The following is a 22,287-nucleotide window of genomic DNA, read 5'->3' on the forward strand; positions in this document are numbered from 1 at the left end:
ACAATATGGAGTTATTAAAACATTATTCAACAGGGCAAAAATAATCTGTTCTAATGATCAAGCCCTAACCACTGAACTAAATCACATCCGTGACACTTTCTCAGCCAACGGCTACCCCCTCCAAAAAATCCAAAAAATACTAAACCCAGTTATCCACAACCCACCACCCCCTCCCCTTCACAAAAAAAGATTACTCTAAATCTATCACTATTCCCTACATCAGAGGCACCTCTGAAAAAATCAATAAAATCCTAAAAAAACATGACTTGACCACCTGTTACAGACCACATAGAAAACTGGCGTCCCTTGCAGCTGTAAACTGTCCTACTTTGGCCAAACAGGCAGGACAGCAAATATCAGAATCTCAGAACACAAGGATTACATCAGATTTTGCCAGTACAGCCACTCTGGGCTTGCAGACCACGCTCTGGATACTCGCCACAGAATAAGATGGAAGAAAGCCACAGTAATACACCGCAGCAAGTTCAAGTATGAAAGACTATTCATGGAATCAGCCTCGGCCCTTAGGAACATGCCAAACCTCAACAAATTTGGATGCATGAAACTGCCCCAAATTTGGGAAACTTTTATCAGAAGAACTTCAGCCCAAAGGCCAAGAACTACCAATATAGCCCGCCAGGGGGCACCATCAGGACTTTAGGAAACGCTAGCTTCCTAGCTTCAGTCTCATTTGCTGTTATTAGTACTTGTGTGCACGTGTCTTTGTAGTAAGTTCCCAAGAAGATGGCAACGTGACGTTCGCCGAAATATTGGAAAGTGTATATTAAAGTTTATTTAATCTATATTTCTAGTATACGCTGTCAATTCCTTAAATATTAGTTATCAAATATAATATTTGTGTGGATAAATACAAACTTTATACAAAATATAGAAATAACCAAAATGGCCTTTTATCTCCCCAAGTGTACTTTTTGGAAATCAGTAGACAGCTAGTCCTGGGTAATGCTGTTATTGTTAGACATTGAGCTCTTTCTTATAGCATGCTAAATAAGACAGTATTTCCTAGTTGTAACTTATTTATTTGTGCTCGTGTGTGTATATGCATATGTTTTGCAGTTGATTAGAAAAACTTATCAATCAAAATATTCCTTTTTGGAGTGAAGTAAACCTGTAGCCTGCATGAAAATGCACATTGAGAGGATATGACCTCTATAACATATGTACAAATTTACAACCCACATGAAATAAGTAAAATCATAAAATACCAAAAAAAAAAAAAAAAATTTTTGTCAATAGTTTTAATACTTCTGAGTGGAAAAAACGTATGAGTAACTTTTATGAAAAATTTTTGATTGATTATATTTAAAGTTTTATCTTATTTTATTTTTTTTAGTATGCTTTTTTAGAATTTTATGATAAATATCAATGAATGTATCACTTTATTTGCTTTCATACCTAATCATTATGGGGGAAATGCAATTTTTTTTTTTTTATATTCCATATATATATATATATATATATATATATATATATATATATATATATATATATATATATATATATATATATAGTTTTATGAAAAAAATTGAATGACTAGAACCGAGATTTAATTAAAAAGGTTTTAATATAAACACACTACTAGTTTCGGCCTGTAACAGCCTTCTTCAGGTGACATTATAAAAGAAAAAACACTAAACATTGAGGGTTAAAAGACTATGAACATCATAGACAGTCTTTATACATAATTAGCATTAAAACGTTGTAGTTGTATTTGAAGCTGTTCTTTCATTTGTTGCATTGTTGGGAGAGTGCGTGCTTGCTGCATCACGTGAACGCCAGTACATGATTACAGCTGAATGACTATCAGGGAGGTTGTAGCTTAAGTTGTTATTTAGATGAACAGGATTGAAGATGATTTCTCTCGATTCCACAATTTTTCTCTCTATTTCGTCACTGCAACGGAAGATGTTTGTAGATTTTTCCCAGCAGACTTTGTGACTTTGGTTATCATCATTAGGATTAGCCGAGAAGAGGATATGACTTGATAATGCACTTGCTCGCTGTCTCTTGTAAGTAATGTCTCTCATGTGTTCTTCCATACGCATTTCGACAGATTTGTCTGTCTGCCCGAAATAAGGAATATCGCAGTCACATAATATTTTATATACGCCAGGGTATTTGAGTTGATGATGACAAGGTTTTGGGTGGCTAATTAAGGAACGGATCTTTGGAAGTGGAGTGAACAAGGTTCTGATATTGTATTTTTTTAGAACTTTTGCTAATTTATGTGAAACAGTACTTATGTAAGGAATAGATATATTGCTTTTGAATCTATTTGTTTCTTCTGAGTGATGTCTGGGAGGATTAAGAAGGAATTTGTTAATGATTTTCTTGGAATATCCATTAACTTCGAAAGAAGTTTTCAGATGGTTTATTTCTGTAAGCAATTCATTTGGATCATCAAGAAGAGAACGGGCTCTATGTCCCAAGGTGGAAATTATTCCAAGCTTATGAGGAGGGAAATGATGGGATTGACTGTGCAGATATCTGTTGGTATGTGTGGATTTTCTATATATCGATATTTTTAATTTACCAGCAGAAGAGCGAGTCAGTTTGACATCAAGAAAAGGCAAGGAATTATCCATTTCAAGCTCAGCAGTAAACTTAATACTTTGATGTCGGCTATTGAGATGTTCGAGGAAAACCATAAGGGATTCATGTCCATGGCTCCAAACAATGAAGACATCATCCACCTAACGTTTCCAAACTTTAGGTGTTAAAATAAAGGAAGAGATAGCTTTGGTTTCAAAATCTTCTAAGTAAATATTTGCAAGAACAGGAGATAAAGGATTACCCATAGCAAGTCCATGATTTTGTTTGTAAATATTATCTTGAAATTTGAAGTAACCGGACCTGATGCAATGTGTAAGCAAGGCTAACATTTTTTTGGATAACTTGTCCTTGAGTAATGTTAGGACTTCATCTTTTGGGACATTAGTGAACAAAGAAGTTATGTCCAAGCTAGCCATGATGTCATTTTCATCAACTGTAATATCCTTGATGTATGTAACAAATTCTGTAGTGTTCTTGATAAAGGAAGGTGTTTTCCCTGAAAAACTTTTGAGGTATTTGGCAAGGTATTTTGAAAGATTGTATGTAGGTGAATCGATACCTTCTACTATTGGGCGTAATGGGGTGTTCTCTTTATGGATTTTAGGAACACCATATATGCGAGGAATTAACGGATGGAGAGAGCGAAGAGATAAACGGACGTTTCGGGATAATTCAGTTGTTGTTTTTAATAAGTTGTTTGTACGATTTTGAAGTTCACGAGTTGGATCTCTCTCAAGTATTGAGTAGGTATCATTATGTAGTAAATCAATCATTTTATTCTTGTAATCTTCGGAGTTCATGATGACTGTTGCATTTCCTTTATCTAAATAACAACTTAAGCTACAACCTCCCTGATAGTCATTCAGCTGTAATCATGTACTGGCGTTCACGTGATGCAGCAAGCACGCACTCTCCCAGCAATGCAACAAATGAAAGAACAGCTTCAAATACAACTACAACGTTTTAATGCTAATTATGTATAAAGACTGTCTATGATGTTCATAGTCTTTTAACCCTCAATGTTTAGTGTTTTTTCTTTTATAATGTCACCTGAAGAAGGCTGTTACAGGCCGAAACTAGTAGTGTGTTTATATTAAAACCTTTTTAATTAAATCTCGGTTCTAGTCATTCAATTTTTTTCATAAAACTATGTATGTTAACCGAGTCAATGATCATTCTGTCATCCATAACCTTCATGACGAGGCTTCTATTATCAAAAATAAAAGAAACTTCAACAAGACACTAAAGAGGATTGGACTAAACATTAACAGGTTGGACTTCTTAAAACGTTGCAAATTCCATGCTATCTTTCCTAAATTTCTATGCTTTAAAGAAAACATAACAACTGAACGTGCGAAGAGAATCTATCATAAAGCTAAATTAGACCTACTGTTGGAAAGAATATCGGATACTAAACGCACTCTCGCTTTTCTTTTCAATAAAAAAAGAACCATAGCTGAAATACTGGAAGAATCTCTAGATAATGAAAGTTGGCATACCTTTAATACCTACTGTGAATCTCAAGCAGCCAGATTACAATATAATAACAAAGTAAATCTTATAAGAAAATTTGAAATGTTAAAGAGTTTACAGAATAATAGGAACTCAAAACCACACATCAATATTGACAAAGTCGTTATCAACAAATCCTCCTATATACTTTCAGATGTAGAACAAAGCATCCTTAGTAAAGGTCTAAACTTCATTCCTTCACCAAAATAAATACCAAAGGAAACACTACTTACAAAAATAGAAAGAGCTGCTTCTTTTCTCCCTCAACAAGATGCAAACCTTCTACGTATTGAATCAATCTTTATTATCAATAACGCAAAACCACCTGCAGACAACATTACTTCAACTGAACGCAAAGCTATTAAAAGTTTAAAAAACAACAGATATAATCATCCTACCTGCAGATAAAGGAAATGCAACAGTCATCATGAACTCCGAAGATTACAAGAATAAAATGATTGATTTACTACATAATGATACCTACTCAATACTTGAAAGAGATCCAACTCGTGAACTTCAAAATCGTACAAACAACTTATTAAAAACAACAACTGAATTATCCCGAAACGTCCGTTTATCTCTTCGCTCTCTCCATCCGTTAATTCCTCGCATATATGGTGTTCCTAAAATCCATAAAGAGAACACCCCATTACGCCCAATAGTAGAAGGTATCGATTCACCTACATACAATCTTTCAAAATACCTTGCCAAATACCTCAAAAGTTTTTCAGGGAAATCACCTTCCTTTATCAAGAACACTGCAGAATTTGTTACATACATCAAGGATATTACAGTTGATGAAAATGACATCATGGCTAGCTTGGACATAACTTCTTTGTTCACTAATGTCCCAACAGATGAAGTCCTAACATTACTCAAGGACAAGGACAACTTGGCGCGAGTTTTAGTTATAATGTGAAAAAATATTATTGATCTAAAGTATGTCATGCATGTAGTTTGATGATCAGATTTCAAATTGTCTACATTTAAATAAACTTCTAAAATATTTGTTTCTAAAATAAAAAAATTTCATTTTTAGATTTTGCTTCTGTTTGGTAATAATGAAAATCAAAGAGAATATTTGTTAACATTCTTTGCCCAGATCTGTAATCATACTCTCAATCTTTGCCAGAAAGGTAAGTACCTTTTGCAAAATAAGCTTATGCTGTATCTTAAATATAATGAAAATTAACTGAAATGGAGAAGATGAAGAAAAAGATAACTTATATTTCAATTTACATTTATTCCCTGTATAAGATTTTGTATTTTCTATCATTTGGTTTGGAATAAGCTAAATAGCTTTCTTTATATATATATATATATATATTTATATATATAAATATATAAAAAACAGCACCACTTCCACTGAGCTACACAGGCTATTTTATATATATATATATATATATATAAATAAAGCTATTTATATATATATTTTTATATATATAAATATATAAAAAACAGCACCACTTCCACTGAGCTACACAGGCTATTTTATATATATATATATATATATAAATAAAGCTATTTATATATATATTTTTATATATATAAATATATAAAAAACAGCACCACTTCCACTGAGCTACACAGGCTATTTAATATATATATATATATATATATATATATATATATATATAAAGAAAGAAAGCTATATATATATAAAATAGCCTGTGTAGCTCAGTGGAAGTGGTGCTTGCACTCCTCAGTTCTAAACCGTTCAAAATAAGAGCATCTCCAGTTTGATTCTACTCGCCGACTAGAGGAACTTTTTCTAAGCCTTTTGTTAGTCAATCTCTGGCACATGGAAGAAAGTTTTTTCTCCTGGAAACCCGGGTTTTTCATCCTGTAAATACAAGAAAATTGACTGTAGAACCCACGCTACTTTCAGGGATTAAAAATATTGTGTTAGGGGTAGGGATCACGAGATGGTGGCACTTATTGAGCCATCTCTTCACTGCAGGTAGCTTAAATTAGTGATAGCATTTGGCCAGCTATCTCTGATTGGCTACCAATGGAGATTGAACTGCTCACTCAGTCTCAATAAAAAAGGGGGGGGGGAGTGAATAACATCTTGATATTGTATTTCTTAAGAACTTTGGCCAATTTGGTTGAAACAGAGCTGATATATGGTAGAGAAATATGATCTTTTATAATATTGGTGTCTTCACTGACTTGTGAGAGGATTTAAAAGTAATTTATTAATTGTTTTCTTGGAATAACCATTCTGTTGGAAAATATATAAATGTATGAAGAAATTTAAGCTATTTATTAATTTCCTCCTCTTCAAAAAGAAGGGAGCGAGCACAATTTCCTAGTGTCGAGATGATTCCAAGTTTTTGAGGTGGATAATGGTGGGACTGAGTGTGAGGAAATATCTATTCATGTGAGTAGGTTTCCTGTAAATCAAGATTTTTAATTTTTCAGAGAAGTGAGTGAGTTTAACATCTAAAAAAAGAAGAGAACCATTAACTTCTAATTCAACAGTGAACTTTGGGTGTTGACTATTCAAGTGGTCTAGGAAGTTCTGAAGAAATTCACGTCCATGACTCCAAATTAAAAAAAAAAAAATGTCATCAATATATCATTTCTCTCATTCCTTTAAAAAGAAGAATATGGAAAAGATATATTGATGACATTTTTTTCATTTGTAGCCACAGCTAGGAAGCTTGGTGAAGAACAAGTGGATTTAGGCTAAATAGAGGCTGTCAGAATCAGATTTTCACTTTACGACAAATAGCTGAGAAATCATGGGAATATAACAAAGATTTGCATTTAAGTTTTGTAGATCTGGAAAAGGCATATGACAAGAGAGAAGCTATTCAAAACACTACAGTTATATGGTGTTAATGGAGCATTATATCAAGCAATGTGTGCTTATGTTCCATCGAGTCATTTTCGACTCCTGGTGATTGTATAAACATATTGTCCATTCAGATCAGTCCCTGGCCACATCTTTCAGAATTTCCAGGCACATTCCAGTTGTTTCTTTAGCTCCATCCACCCGTCTAATTCTTGGTCTTCCTCTTCTCCTGCTTCCATCAACTTTAGGAAGCATCATCATCTTCTCCAGACTGTCATTTGCTTGTATAATATGTCCAAAGTATGACAATTTTTGCTTGATGATCATAGCTTCGAAGGAATAACTGCTTTTATTATATCTATCACTGATTTATTGGTTTGCTTTGCAATCCATGGTATTCTTAGTAAGAGTTTCCTAACCCATAATTCAAATGTATCTATCTTCCTTCTTTCACTCTTTCTCAGGGTACAACTATCACATCCATACAGTGCAACAAGGATGTACATTATCCCCTCTATTATTCATTATCTATATGGATCACATTATGAAGGAAAGTGGTATTAAACCTGATATCACAATTGGAGATGTTAATATCAGCTTTTTGTTTTATGCAGATGATGTTATACTTCTAAATAAATCCACTACAATTCTGCAAGATTCCCTGACGACATTGAATAACTGTTGTAATAGATATGGCATGAAGGTCGGCATTAAAAAGATAAAGACAAAAAATAGGCAGAAGCATTGAAAATATCAAGTGCATTGTGAATGGAGAACCTATAGAACAAGTAAAACATTTCAACTACTTAGGCACGAGTTTTAGTGAAAATGGTAAATTAAATATGGAAATAGACAACAGACTCAACAAAGCTGGTAGGTAGGAATTCAACTGAATAAATTTGTATGGAATAAGAGAAAATTTAGCCAAAACACTAAATTAGCTGTATATACAAGACCTGCTGTGTTCAAACCAATTTTAACTTATGGATGTGAGAGCTGGATTAGAAAAAGAAACACTTGACCAAAGACTAGAGACCACAGATATGATAGTCTTGAGAAAGATTAAGGGCATCAATGGTAATATCATATTAAAAACAAGGATATTAGGAAAGAACTTGACATTGTTAGCATTCAGGAATGTGTTAGCAGAGCTAATCCCAGGTGGTATGGTCACTTACAGAATGGGAGAGGAAAGATTAGCAAAACAAGTGTTCTCTGCCAGGTTGACAGGAAAAAGACCCAGAGGAAGACCAAGACTTTGGTGGATTGATACAGTAAAAAGTGCCTTAGAAGACAGAAACATGAGATCTGATAATGTTTGGATCTTGACAGATAACAGACTGATTTGAAGGAAAACTATTGATAGGAAGTTCTTTATGTAGTACTATCATAATATCCTGAACCCCCCCCCCCTTGAGGGTACATGTCAGGAATTTTATGATGGAGTATATCTCTCATAGTATCGATCTATAAAAAAGGGAATAAAACTGAATGCGAGAATTAGAGAGGAATTTCTCTATGAAGTATTTCAGGTAAGATTTATTCAAGTATACTTGAAAAGAGGTTGAGAAAGAATGTTAGAGAAACTTGAAGAACATGCTGGGTTTAGTCCAAATAAAGGTTATCAAGATCAAAATTTCACTTTAAGACAAATAATTGAGAACTCATGGGAATATGACAAGGATCTGTACTTAAGTTTTGTAGATCTGGGAAAGGCATACAACAAGGTGCCCAGAGAAAATCTTTTCAAATCACTATAATTGTATAGGATGAATGGAACATTATACAGAATAATACATAATCTAGATTTAAGTTGTCAGTTGTAATTGAATCAATTGCAGGAAGATGTAAAATTAAAGATGCCAAGAAATTATGTTTGGTTTTATCCACATGTAAACACATTTGTGCATGAAGTAACTTCACATCACTTGCTTTAATATCCCCTAATGCAAAGGACATATGGAAAGTGTCACTACCCAGATCTGTTTCGACCGTTATTGAGGTCTCATCAGTGGCAGCCAGACTCAAAAATGATACGAAGATTGAAGTAATGCATAAGTCATATTTCCATATACAAGTAGCCAAAAGGTGTCACATCTTCTTATTAAAATACTCTCACTTAGAGATAGATGTCGAAAGTGATAAGACCTCAATAAACATTGAAACTGGTCTAGGTATTGAAGGGTCCATAATATGCATTATGGACCCTTCCCATAATGCATATCATTATACATGTCCTTAAGGATATGTGTTTTGCATTATGGGATATTAGGACAAGTGATGTGAAGTCATTATCCTCTATAGACAAGTTGACCAGTAATGAAGTTACCTTGCCTAGAAACCTTGTTTGCTTACACTTGGATAAAGGATTAATCCAAGAATATAATTTCTTGGCATCTTTAATTTATATTATAACCAAGTGGGAAAACTTTCCACATACAGGAAGATTGTTTGATGTAAAATCAGGGATAAAGTAAGGATGTACATTATGAAAGAAAGGGGCATCAAGCCTGATATTAGAATTGGAGATATTAAACTTAGCTCTTTGCTTTATGCAGATGATTTTGTAGTCCTAAACACACAGTGTAAGTCTCCAGGATTCATTAACTAAATTGAATGACAGCTGTAACAAATTTGGCATGAAAATCAGCAATAAAAATACCAGAACTATGAAAATAAACAGGAGCATGTAAAACTTTAGCTGCATTCTGAATGGAGATCTTAATGAGCAAATAAAATATTTCAGTGATTTAGGCACAGTTTTTTTTAGTGAAGATGGCAGGTTAAATCTGGAAATAGATAACATAATAAGCAAAACTGGTAGCCAACTGATTAAATTTATATGATTAACCAAAACACCAAACTAGCAATATACAAGACAGTGTCCAAACCACTTTTAAATTATGGATCTGAGAGTTGGGTTAGAAATAAAGCACTTGATCAGACTAGAGACCACAGGTAATGGTTCTGAGAAAAATTAGAGGAGTGAACTGATGGCATCAAAGAACTTGACATTATTAACATTCAAGAATGTGTCAACAAATTAATCTGAGGTTTTATGGCCACTTAAATAGAATGGGTGAAGAAAGGTTAGCAAAACAAGTGTTTGATGCTGAGATGGCAGAAAAGAGATCCAGAGTAAGACAAGGGTCTAGATGAATTGATTGTCAACAGTGCCTTAGAAGCACAAAATGTGAATATGACAATATTAGAGTGCTAACAAGTAATAGATTGATTTGGAAGAAATTTGTTGATATGAGATTAATAATAATATAAACATAATTATGTAGTGCTGTCATAGTACCTGAACACCCCTTGGAGGCAATATTAGGAAATTGATGATGATGGTTGCTGGTTTTCAAATCCATGTTTCTTTTTAACCTTCCATAAATGGTCTTTTAATTCATTAATTATAAAATTCATTATTTTTATAATTTATGCCACCTCTCCCATTGCTGCTAGGTGGCAGCAATGGGACAGGAAGTACTGAAAAAAAAAAAAAAGAGAGAAAACATGTTCTATTGTAAATAATGGAATTCCCAATGCATTACATAAACTGTTCCAAATATGCAGAGTAAAAGGTCAGCTGTAGAACGCGTGTTCTACTGTTTCCAACCATTAATAGGTGGCACAAATTGGATCTCTGGTGCTAAAGTACCTCACTTGGTGGCATTGACCTGAAGGCAACATATGCAATTTTTCAGTCAAGATCCCTCCTGTTATTGTATCCTTTGAACTTCAGTAAATTATGAAACAAAGTATTTTTGCCATTACCCAGCTGTGGAAGTTGATGGAATTTTTCTTTTATTAATGGAAAGGATGTTGTAGCAATCTTTGAGTTAAGCACAGAATGTTGTAGTATTCAGGAATAGTCTCAGCTTTTGAACCTTTATAATCGTTTACTCCAGATAGGAGAAGATGAAAAACCCAGGTGTACTGAAGAGTCTGCACATGTGTGATTGGTCCACAATATTTCACAGATTTTTGAATCTGTATTGCTTAAATAAGACCTTTAAGACTTGCAAGCCCAAACCCTCCATGCTTCTTTGATAGCTGAAGAAATTCCTTTTTAACTTCTTGGTATTGTCTGGACCAAAACAAATTGCACAGGGTTACTATATAATTGCTTTTCTTCAGCTTATGTAATGTCTGTAATATTTATTATGTACAATTGAACAGGGAAGATTATGGTTTTTAAGTACTATGGCTTTAGAAGAAAAGGAAAATGGTCCTATTTTCTAGTCTCCTGAGGTTTCAATGCTTTTGTATAATTTCTTGAACTGGTAATTTTGGGTAAGTGGAGAAGGGAATTCCAAGTATAGTGAGGAGTTCTCTCTTAGGTGGTTAATCCAAAAGGAATGCTTCTAATATCCCACTTTAACAGTCTATCGTTCTCTATTCTGTCAAAAGCCTAAGCAAAATCCAAAAGTATCATGGTGTATCCATTCCCCTTGTCTAGTTCAATGGCAACATTGTTATAGAATGTGAGCAAGTTACTGAAAAATGACCTTCCCTTAGTAAACCCATGCATGTTGCTCATCAAAGTAGAGATTCTCTGTCAACCCATTTCTGAATGCAAGCCCTAACAAACTTTTCCATAATCTTCACCACTACTCCTGAGATACTGATTATCCAATAGTTGGATACATCTGTCTTTGTATCCAACTATCAGCCAATCAGTATCTCAGTTACCTTGTGCAATGGGTTTACCCATTGCACAAGGTAACTGTGTTTACCATACATTCTTTTCACTCCTGTGGAATCTTCCCTGTTCTGAGAATCAAATTGTATAGTCTGTCAAGCTCTTCACAAATATGAACGGTGAAGCCATTCATGTATTCGTGTTCCAATAGTTAGAATTTCCCATGGTACTATTGCCTTCAAACAGATTTTTATAGTGTTTTTGAAAGGAATCAAGGATGTCTCGAGTGGTGAACAACTTTATCATCAACATAGATTTAAGTGATAGTCCTTTCTTAATGGAATTTAGTGAATTGTCTATTGAAGAATTCAGGCTGAAGCACTAAGTGCTGCTGTATTCTTATTTTAAAATGTCTTTCTTTCATTCTTATTTCTATGCTAATGTTTGTAACGATGTTGCTTCATTCTATACCATTGCATTGGTTTGCTATGAACCAGCTTCTCTGTTTATACAGGTCTTTCAACTTTTTTCTTTTGAGGAGAGCATCTTCCTCTACTTCAATTGGTCTGTCACTGGAAGCCAAACCCAGTAAAGATACGGAGGTTTAAGTAATGCAGAAGTTATATATTTCCTGGATAGAACTAATGAAAAGGTGTATCATCTTATTATTAAAATACTCTGGATCAGAGACAGATGTTAAATTTTTTTTCAATTAATGATACCAAGAAATTCTTAGTTTAATCCTTTATCCAAGTGTAGAATATTTCACATGCAAACTTTGTTTCTTACACTTGAATAAAGGATAAGCTAAGAATATAAATTCTTGACATCTTTAATGTATAGTCTAACCAAGTGGAAAAACCTTCAGCATCTATTTCTGATCCAGAGTATTTTAATAAGATGATTCATCTTTTCACTTGTAATAAGTGGGATTCATCTACTTGTAAGTGGGACATCGAACTATAGTAGGTTAGCTCACAAGAATAAGTCTAATTTCTTGCAATTATTAAATGAAAGGATATGCACACTAAGAAATCAGTTAAGAGTGTTTGTTATGCTTATGCTCATTCATGTCCTCAAGTTTAATGGACTCTCCAGCAGTGATAAATCAGAAGTCTTATTATAATATGGTATTTGAGCTGCATGTAAGTTCATCATCAAATTCCTGACATGTACCCTCAAGGGATGTACAGGATATCATAGTACTACATGAAAAATTTATATCATTACTAACTTCCTATCTACAATTTCCTCCAAATCAGTCTGTTAGTTGTCAAGACTCCAACATTATCAGATCTTATATTTCTATCGTCTAAGGCACTTTGTACCGTATCAATCCACCTATATCTTGGTCTTCCTACGGGTCGTTTTCCTGCCAACCTGGCAGAGAACACTTGTTTGCTAATCTTTCTTTGCCCATTCTGTTTATGTGACCATACCACCTGAGATTAGCTCTGCTAACGCATTCCTGGATGCTGACAATGTCAAGTTTTTTCCTAATATCCTCGTTTTTAATATGATATTGCTATTGATGCCATCTGTTCATGATATAATACAATAAAATATTTCAGCTAATCTTTCTCAGGACTCTGTTATCTGCAGTCTCTAATCTTTGGTTAAGTGTTTTACTTCTGACCCAGCTCTCAGATCCATAAGTGAAAACAGGTTTGAACACTGTCTTACAGCTAATTTAGTGTTCCGACTAATTTCTCTCTTATTCCATACGAATTTATTCAATTGACTTCCTAACATACCAGCTTTGTTGATTCTGTTGTCTATTTCCATATTTAATTTACCATCTTCACTAAAAATCGTGCCTAAGTAGCTGAAATATTTTATTGTTAAACAGGTTCCACGTTCACAACACGGTTGACATTTTCAACAATTCTACCTATTTTCATTGTCTTTGTCTTATAAATGCTCACCTTCATACCATATGTATTACAACAGTTATTCAATTTAGTCAGGGAATCTTGCAAACTTGTAGCGGATTTATTCAGAAGTATAACATTGTCTGCATAAAGCAAAGAGCTGACTTTAACATCTCCAATTCTGATATCATGTTTAATACCACTTTCCTTCATAATGTGATCCATATAGATAATGAATAACAGAGCGGATAATGTACATCCTTGTCTCACACCAGATTTAACATTCAACCATTCTTCCTGTACATCCTTCAATTCTAACTGCCGACTTACAACTCAAATACAGACTAAGTATTGCTTGATATAATGCCCCGTTGACACCATGTAACTGTAGCGTATTGAATAGCTTCTCTCTTGGCACCTTGTCATATGACTTTTCCAGATCGACAAAACTTAAATACAGATCTTTGTTATATTTCCATGCATTCTCAACTATTTGTCGTAAAGTGAAGATCTGATCCTTACAGCTTCTATTTGGCCTGAATCCATCTTGTTCTTCACCAAGCTTTTCTTCCACAATTCTTCTCAACCGTTTCTCAAGTATACTTGCATAGATCTTGCCAGGAACACTCAGTAGGGAAATACCTCTGTAATTCTCACATTCAGTTTTATTTCCCTTTTTATATGTGGGTACTATTAGAGCTCTATTCCAATCATCGAGAATTCGTCCCTCTATCCAGGCTTCCTGAACTATGCAGTGCAACCACCATACTTCAGCATTTCTGGTCGAATATCATCTACTCCTGCTGCCTTTCCATATTTCAAGCCTTTGATGGCTTTTTCTACTTCAAGCATGGATATGTATTCCTGACTTTATGCCTGTTGAGTGTTTTTTACCACTGTGCTATCACTGCTCATTTTAATTAGCAATTTTTTGAAGTAATTCTCCATACTTCAAGGATATCTTTTTCTCCAGTTTTCATGTCACCTTTATCATCTGTAATTCCTTTTACAACATTCTTTCCTCCATTTTTAAGCTTCTTCAACTACCTCCAGAATATCTTACCACCTTCTTGATATTTATTTTCTATGTTCTTGCCAAAGTCCTCCCATGACTTTTGTTTAGCTAGTTTTACACAGTGTTTAGAAGAGCAAAAGCTGACTTATTTGAAAGGATCTTTTGATATGCTTTCTTCTTTTCCTTCACTTCCTCTTTAACTTCCTGTGTCCACCATGGAGTTCTGATTTTTCTATCCTTGCAGACAACCTCACCACATGCCCCTCTGGCTGAATGAATCAATGAGGGTTTTTCTTGAAGGCTTGCCACTGAATCCCCAAGGTTCGGTTCCTGTTCTCAAACTCTCATTTTTTCTTCAATAATCTTTGTGTATTTTGGTCTACAGTTCACATCCGAGAGCTGCTCAACTTTTATTCGCTTTAAAACTTTCTTACATGTTATTCTTTTCAATATGAAATTCAATTTCATCCTGCACAAGACTAAATAGTGATCACTTCCACTTTCAAATCCTCTGTACACTCTCGTGTCCTGCACCAGTGAGAAGACATCACTATCAACAATAACATAGTCAATGAGACTTTTCTTCTTCCTTGCCTCTTCTCTCCATGTGAATTTGTGCACATTTTTATGTTGTAACATGGTGTTAGTAATAACCAGTCCATGTCCTGAGCAGAAATCCAACAGGTATTTGCCATTATTATTAGCTTTGCTCTTTTCTCCAAATTTTCTCAAAATATTTTTGTATGTCTTACAATCATTTCCTACTCTGCTATTTAGATCCCCAACAAGAACCAACTTTTCCTTTTTCATTGTGTCAGTTGCTTTTTCAATAGCTTCAAAAAATTCCTCCACTTCTACCTTGGTAGAACCTTCTGTGGGACCATAGGTACAAATATGTCTCATTGTCCAATTCTTCATTCTGATATTTGCCCACATCACTCTACTTGAGACTGCCTGCCATTCAAGAAGATTAGCCTCGTATTTTGTGTTGAATACTATGGCTACTCCTTCTTTTCCTTGATTGTCATTTCCTGAATATAACATTTTGTTTCTATTGCTCAGAAAGATTTCTCCATTCTTTGTCTTTTTATTTTCAGTCACCCCTATTATGTCGATCTGGTACTTATCTAATCCTCCAGCTAGCTCCATTTCTTTGCCATTCAGGTTTCTTATGTTGATAATACCGATCTTTAACTCTGGTGATGCTGAGTTGGGGTGTGCTTTCAGATTTGTTCCAGTAGCTGACTTTTTGCTGTTCGCTCTGTTTCCTTGGCGAAAACAATGGGGGCGGGGCCTTGTTTAACCGGGCGACACCCCAGCCGGCATGAAATTTTGTCATGTTGTACCATCATGCATGAAAGTTTTATTTACTTATTTTATTAACATGTTGACTGCTGTTTGACACATGTAAACTTGCCACCAGTGTTGCATGGTTGTTAGTATTTTCTCTTCAAAAATGTATAATTGTTGATACTGTTTTCAGTTTCTCATAACTAGAACTATTTGAGAGGTTTTTTTTTTTTTTAAAAAAAAAAACAGTTTTCAGAGCTAGTGTGATTATATTATTGGTTGAATGATTCTAGTTCTGCTCTGGTGGGGAGCACTCAACTAGTATACTAATATTCAGTAAAACTAGACATGACGTAACTCAGCTGTTATCCTGATATAGATGCCCACTACTAGTTATCTCTTAGTTGGCAGTCAAAGTTTTAAAAGTAACCTGTTTTCTCTATCTCATTAAATGCTTCATTTAATTGTATTTGAGATTTAATAGTAAAACTGAATTGACTCAAATATATAACTCACTTGATCTGGCATACCCAAATCAAGTGAGTTATATCACAGAGTTAAATTATACCTAAATTTTGTTTATTAAAAATGGTAACAAAATAATGACTAAAATTTGTAAAGTGCTTCTGTAGTAAAGAGTTCATTGTCGCATCATGCGAATACTCTACAGTCATGTTTTCCTTTAAGTATAACATGCAGCATTTATTATAAGATAATATTAAGCATGTATCTATGTGGATATCATCTGTTAAATTTACATATAGTATTGTCAGTTTTACTCATTAAAAACATAAATATTTATACTATACTAATATTTTTAATACTGTGCAGTTAAATCATTCTTTAGTGAACTTTAGGAATAAAAGGAACACCACTTCAAATTTGGTTAAATAGATTTTTGATTTATATATAGTTAGTTGCTGTTCAGATACAAAATAATACCTTGAGAGAGAACTTAATTTCTTGGATGCTGTTGTAGATTTTTTTTTTTTAAGAATAGCATTATTTGTATTCTGAAAGAGGAAAAAAGGTGCATGTCATTTCAGTGATTTATGAAAATAATTAAGTTCACTATAATGGGTTATGTTGTAGTCACAGTTGACTGTAGTACTTTTTCTATTACTATGAAACTGAAGAAAGTAAAAAAAAACAAAAAAAAAAAAACAGATAAATTTAATATTGTGCAATGATTTTAGATCTTCGAGAGCATACTGCAGTGGCTGATATCTTCTTCCAAACATTTGCTCAAGTAAGTTTTACTGCTAATGTTATCTTATTGTATTTTAATACACATCTAGTTTTCCTCGAAGCAGAATCACATGATATGACATGTTATAAGCAAATTAAAAATTAATTTGCATTATGACATTAACTATTATTTATTATATAGTTTTAAAAAAATCCAATATTTTGAATCATTATTCAGGTACTTTACACCAAACATTGTTAGAAAAATTAAACCTATCTTATTTAAACTTCAAAACATATTGCTTTTAGAATTAGGTGACTTAAAGAAGTTGTTTAACCTATAGTATATTAGCACCATGATTGCAGAAAGTTGGGAGGGGAGGGGAAAAATAAAGCTGTTTACTAACATTGGATACAAAGACCTGCTAACTAGTCTTTAGAAAATACATGAAAGGGAAGACTGTTCCAAAATGCAATAGTAGAAGAAATAAATGAAAGTGAAGAAAAAATTTATTCTTTGAGATGAAGGGATGGTGAATATATGCTGCTCCTGCTTTAACATATTTAAAGGAGAATAGGAAAATGACTGATACAATCAGTGGATGAACATTATCATGGAAATATTTGTTGTTGAAAATGCTAGCCACAGAAAATGCCTGTATCACATTCAGTGGATTTGTGAGAGATGGTCATTAAGCCACCTAATTGCTTTCTTATGTACTTAATCAAATGTTTTTAGAAACACCACCTCAAATTTGGTTGGATAGATTTTTGATTTATATAGTTAGTTGCTGTTCAGATACAAAATAATACCTTGAGAGAGAACTTAATTTCTTGGATGCTGAGGAGCCAATATTTCTGTTTTTCTAACAAGAAAGATTGGAGATAGTTCTCCCTAGAAGAGAAGGAAAATTTCATCTGATGCAGAAGTTTGAGTTTCATTAAAAGCAAGATAAAAAGAATCCCAAGAAGGAATAGTTTGGAGATCAGAATTTATCATTATTATTATTCAGGCCTCTCCATGGAGTCAAGAGACTCATCACAGGAGGTCCTTCCTAGGAAACAGTATCATACCACTCATTGATCATTCTAGCTCTCACCACTCTATCAGGCAATGCATTCCACGGTTCCACCACCCTCCACTCAAAAAAAACCACTCCTCACCCTCTTGCTCACAGCTTCTTTTCATACTTTCCAGGGTTGGCTCCTTGTCATCGCTCTTGCTACTCCACCAAGTGAAAGAACTTTGCAGTGTCCAACCTGTAACTGCCTCTCAACGGTTTAAAAAGTCTCGATCATTTTGCCTCTCCTTCTATGTACCAAACTTTGCAGTCCACATTCCCTTAGCTGATCCTTATAATTAACATTGTGCAGTCCTGAAACCATCTTTGTTATCCTCCTCTGCACCCTTTCCACAGTTAATTATCCCCTTCGATTCCTAGGGACCAAATTTGAGAACAGTTGTCTAATTGTGGTTTGATCAGGGTCTTATACAACGGAATGATAACTCTTCTATCCCTGCAGATCAGCATCCTTCTCAGTATTGCAGCATTCCTCTGGGTTACCTTCACCACCTTTGTAATATGCCCCTGAATTTCAGGGATAGAAGAGTTATCATTCCGTTGTATAAGAGATCTCTTGTCTCCCCTGCTTCCCTCCAGTATAGCTCCTCCAGTCGAGTATGCAGCCTCCCATCGACGTATCCCAAACTTCAAGACTTCAGGGTTGCAAAGTTTGATATTCTGGAAATTTTTGTGATTTGGTGTAATGAAAGGTTTGTCAAATGCAAAAGAAGTGTGCAGTATACTGTTGTCAGTAAAAACTGGATTGGATTTTTCATCTACTGATGGAAAAGAATATCTGAAAGAACAGAGCCTTGTGGAACCTCAGCATTACTTGCGAAGTTTGAACATTAAAGGTCTGTCCATCACTACATGTGCATGATCAGAGAGCCATCAGACAATCCTGTTGCAGAGTCAGAAGATTTGACCTATGATAGGAGTTTATTTAATAAGCTTTTTGTGCTACACAAAATCAGTTTGAGGTGTCAAGAGCAACCACTTATTTCCTAAACTTTTTCATACCTTTTGTCCAAAGGTGGGTATCATCAACAGAGCATCCCTGTTGTATCCATCTGCTTTCAACCATTTGTTTATATCTATCTTCATGGGTATAAACAAATACTAAGCACAAGCACACAGCAGGAAGAGATACACAGACTGATTTCAAAAGGCCAGCTCACACAGTCCTAACTGACACCCTGTATGGGTACAGTGGTGGAATTTTGCTGAGGATTGATGGCAATGTTCTCTCTATGCTGTGTGCATGCACACCAGCCAAAAAGTGAGGAGAGTGCACACAAAATATTTGCTTTCAGAATTTCTAATTTACAGTCAATAATTTTTGAACATACTATAAAAAACAAATTATATGATAAATCATACTTAGTCACTTATTTTATTTAGTAATGTCTCCACTACAATATTACTTTTACCCATCTAACTTAATACATTCTGGGTTACTTTTAGCCTGCATCATGTGGGCAAATTGATACTGGTGTTGCAAAGTTGCTGAGATACTCTAAACAGAAATGCCTCAGCAACTTTGCAACATAACTAATAAATACATAGCTCATGGCAAAAACATGATGTTAAAAAAGAGAATCATGATGTCATTATATATTAACAGAATTGAAGAATTTAAAATATTTTAAGTTAAAACTTTGAAGGAAAACACAGATCTAATCCAAGAAGTTGGAAAATTAAAATAAGAGTTAAAAGTAAAAGTCTTAATATGTTATAATAAAGAAAAGAAACATATATGTCATTATAAATTCAGATCTAAGTTCGTAATCCAGGTCACAGCCTCAGGAGCTGCATGTTAAAAGTCATTCTGTTACAATATGTTGCATAGTCTGTCGTAGAGCACCACAGTCACATTCTGGAGATGTTTGTCTGTTCCATTTATAGAGAGTATCTCCACATAGGCCATGATTTGTCTGAATTCTATTTAGTACCATCCATGTTTTGCGAGGTAGATCTGATCCTGTGATGATTTGATCACCTTTAAAGATGTTATGCAAATGTTCTTTCGTATTTTCCTTCCATGTTTCTTCCCACCTTGATAAAGGATTAAAATTATTTAAATTTAAAATTTTAAATTTAAATTTAAAATTATTAAATCATTAGTTCTTCTGCTGCTCATAATGATGGATGGCGAGATTTCAATCTATTGACGTTAAGAGTTGGGAGATCCTGATGAATAGGTAGGTTCAGATTACCAGCAATTTTTTGGAATTCACGGACTAAAGAATTCAATCTACGTAGTTCTGTAGGAATAATGCCTGCTAAAAGAGGTAACCAATATGTTGGGGTTGATCTAATAGAGCCTGTAATTAATCTCCTTTATCATACCAAGAAGTATATGAAGTGCCCTATACTTGTAACCTGGTGTACTATGGATATACAGGAAGATTTGATGACATATGGAGAACATAAGAAATACATTAGCTACCATTATTAAGCTAAGTTGGATCTGGCCAACCATTCTTTGGACACACTTTCATATAGAATTAGATGGCAAAAAATGCATTTTATATAGAAGTCAGTACAAGTCAGTCTGTTTTTGGAATCAGCAGTGTTTATTGAAACATTCCCCAAACCTCAAGAAGTGTGGCTGCATTGGTTTTCCAAGAATCTGGGAAACAGTCATTTTAAGATCTAAGTAATATATGTAAAATGTTCTCTTTATCCAATAACAGATGTTGTTAAATTAGGACTAGCTCTTTGTGTTATTTCATTATAATTTTAAACTGTTCCCACTATTAAATATTTGTTGCTGTTTGCATACCATAACAGATTTTATGCTGAAGATGCTGGGTATAAACGAGCAAAGTATTAGCAGCGGAATATTTTCTGTTGTGAATTAAACCACAAAAAAAAAAAAATATCAAAGATGAACATAACCTAAGTGGAAATCTGTGATATCCTTCTTCAATAACAATATTCCTTCTTCAATAACAAATAGAAAAGTGGGAAGTTTAACCTGTAATAATTCATCATTATTATTTCTTATTCTTGTAGAATCTAGAGCACATTTGGAAAAGACAGTAAAAATTTCAAATGAAGAGTGTAAAACTTCTGAAATGAAAATCAGTCTAAATAAAACAAAAACAATGAAAATAGGAGAAGATGAGTAAAAAAAATTCAATAAATTTAGAAAATTGTATACTTGAACAGGTAAAGCTTACATATCTTGGAAGTCTCGTCACCCATTATCTCAACAACACAGAAAGAGTAAAATACAGACTTAACACAAGATGGTCTAATATGAATAAATTAAACAAAATATGGAAAAAATAGCACTTCAAAAAGCCTCAGACTATAAAACTATTATTATACCTATGGTAACATATGGAGCCCAAGATATGAAGACTTGATCAGAAAGAAGTACAGAAAATCTTTCCAAATTCCAAATGAAATGCTGAAGAAAAATAACTCCCTAGTCAGAACACAAAACATGAATTAAACCATGGCATTCCAAATGAAATGCTGAAGAAAAATAACTCATTGGTCAGAACACAAAACATGAATTAAACCACAGAGAAGATATCATCATCAAATTCCTGCCATGGTACCCTCAAGGGGTGTACAGGATATGATAGTACTACATGAAAAATTTACATCATTACTAATTTCCTATCTACATCTTTCCTCCAAATCAGTTTGTTACTTGTTAAGACTCCAACATTACCAGATCTTATATTTCTATCGTCCAAGGCACTTTGTACCGTATCAGTCCGCCTATATCTTGGTCTTCCTCTGGGTCGTTTTCCTGCCAACTTGGCAGAGAACACTTGTTTTGCTAATCTTCCCTCGCCCATTCTGTTTAAATGACCATATCACCTGAGATTAGCTCTGCTAATGCATTCCTGGATGCTGACAATGTAAAGTTTTTTCCTAATATAATCGTTTTTAATATGATATTGCTATTGATGCAATCTGTTCACACCTCTAATCTTTCTCAGGACTCTCATATCTCCAGTCTCTAGTCTTTGGTCAAGTGTTTTACTACTGACCCAGCCCTCAGATCCATAAGTTAAAACTGGTTTGAACACTGTCTTGTATACAGCTAATTTAGTATTCTGACTAATTTCTCTTATTCCATATGAATTTATTCAATTGACTTCCTACCATACCAGCTTTGTTGATTCTGTTGTCTATTTCTATATTTAATTTACCATCTTCAGTAAAAATCGTGCCTAAGTAGCTGAAATGTTTTACTTGTTCCACAGGTTCTCCATTCACAGACGTTTTCAATGTTTCTGCCTATTTTCAATGTCTTTGTCTTTTTATTGCTGACCTTCATACCATATCTATTACAACGGTTATTCAAT

General features: G+C 34.0%; 1 protein-coding gene across 2 annotated transcripts in view; it reads left to right on the forward strand.

The window, feature by feature from the left end:
- cdm (importin-13-like protein cdm) overlaps positions 1 to 22,287 on the forward strand; it is a 389,177-nt gene that overhangs the window by 258,288 nt on the left and 108,602 nt on the right. For both annotated transcript variants that reach the window (XM_090408166.1, XM_090408167.1), the window contains exons 18-19: positions 5,126 to 5,222; positions 16,901 to 16,953. In XM_090408166.1, coding sequence (XP_090264292.1) covers positions 5,126 to 5,222; positions 16,901 to 16,953 — 150 coding nt within the window. The remainder of the gene's footprint in view (positions 1 to 5,125; positions 5,223 to 16,900; positions 16,954 to 22,287) is intronic.

The sequence above is a fragment of the Typopeltis vanoorti genome, chromosome 18 (genome assembly GCF_054136105.1).
Source record: "Typopeltis vanoorti isolate ZY-2024b chromosome 18, IOZ_Tvanoo_1.0, whole genome shotgun sequence".
Classification (NCBI taxonomy): Eukaryota; Metazoa; Arthropoda; class Arachnida; order Uropygi; family Thelyphonidae; genus Typopeltis; species Typopeltis vanoorti.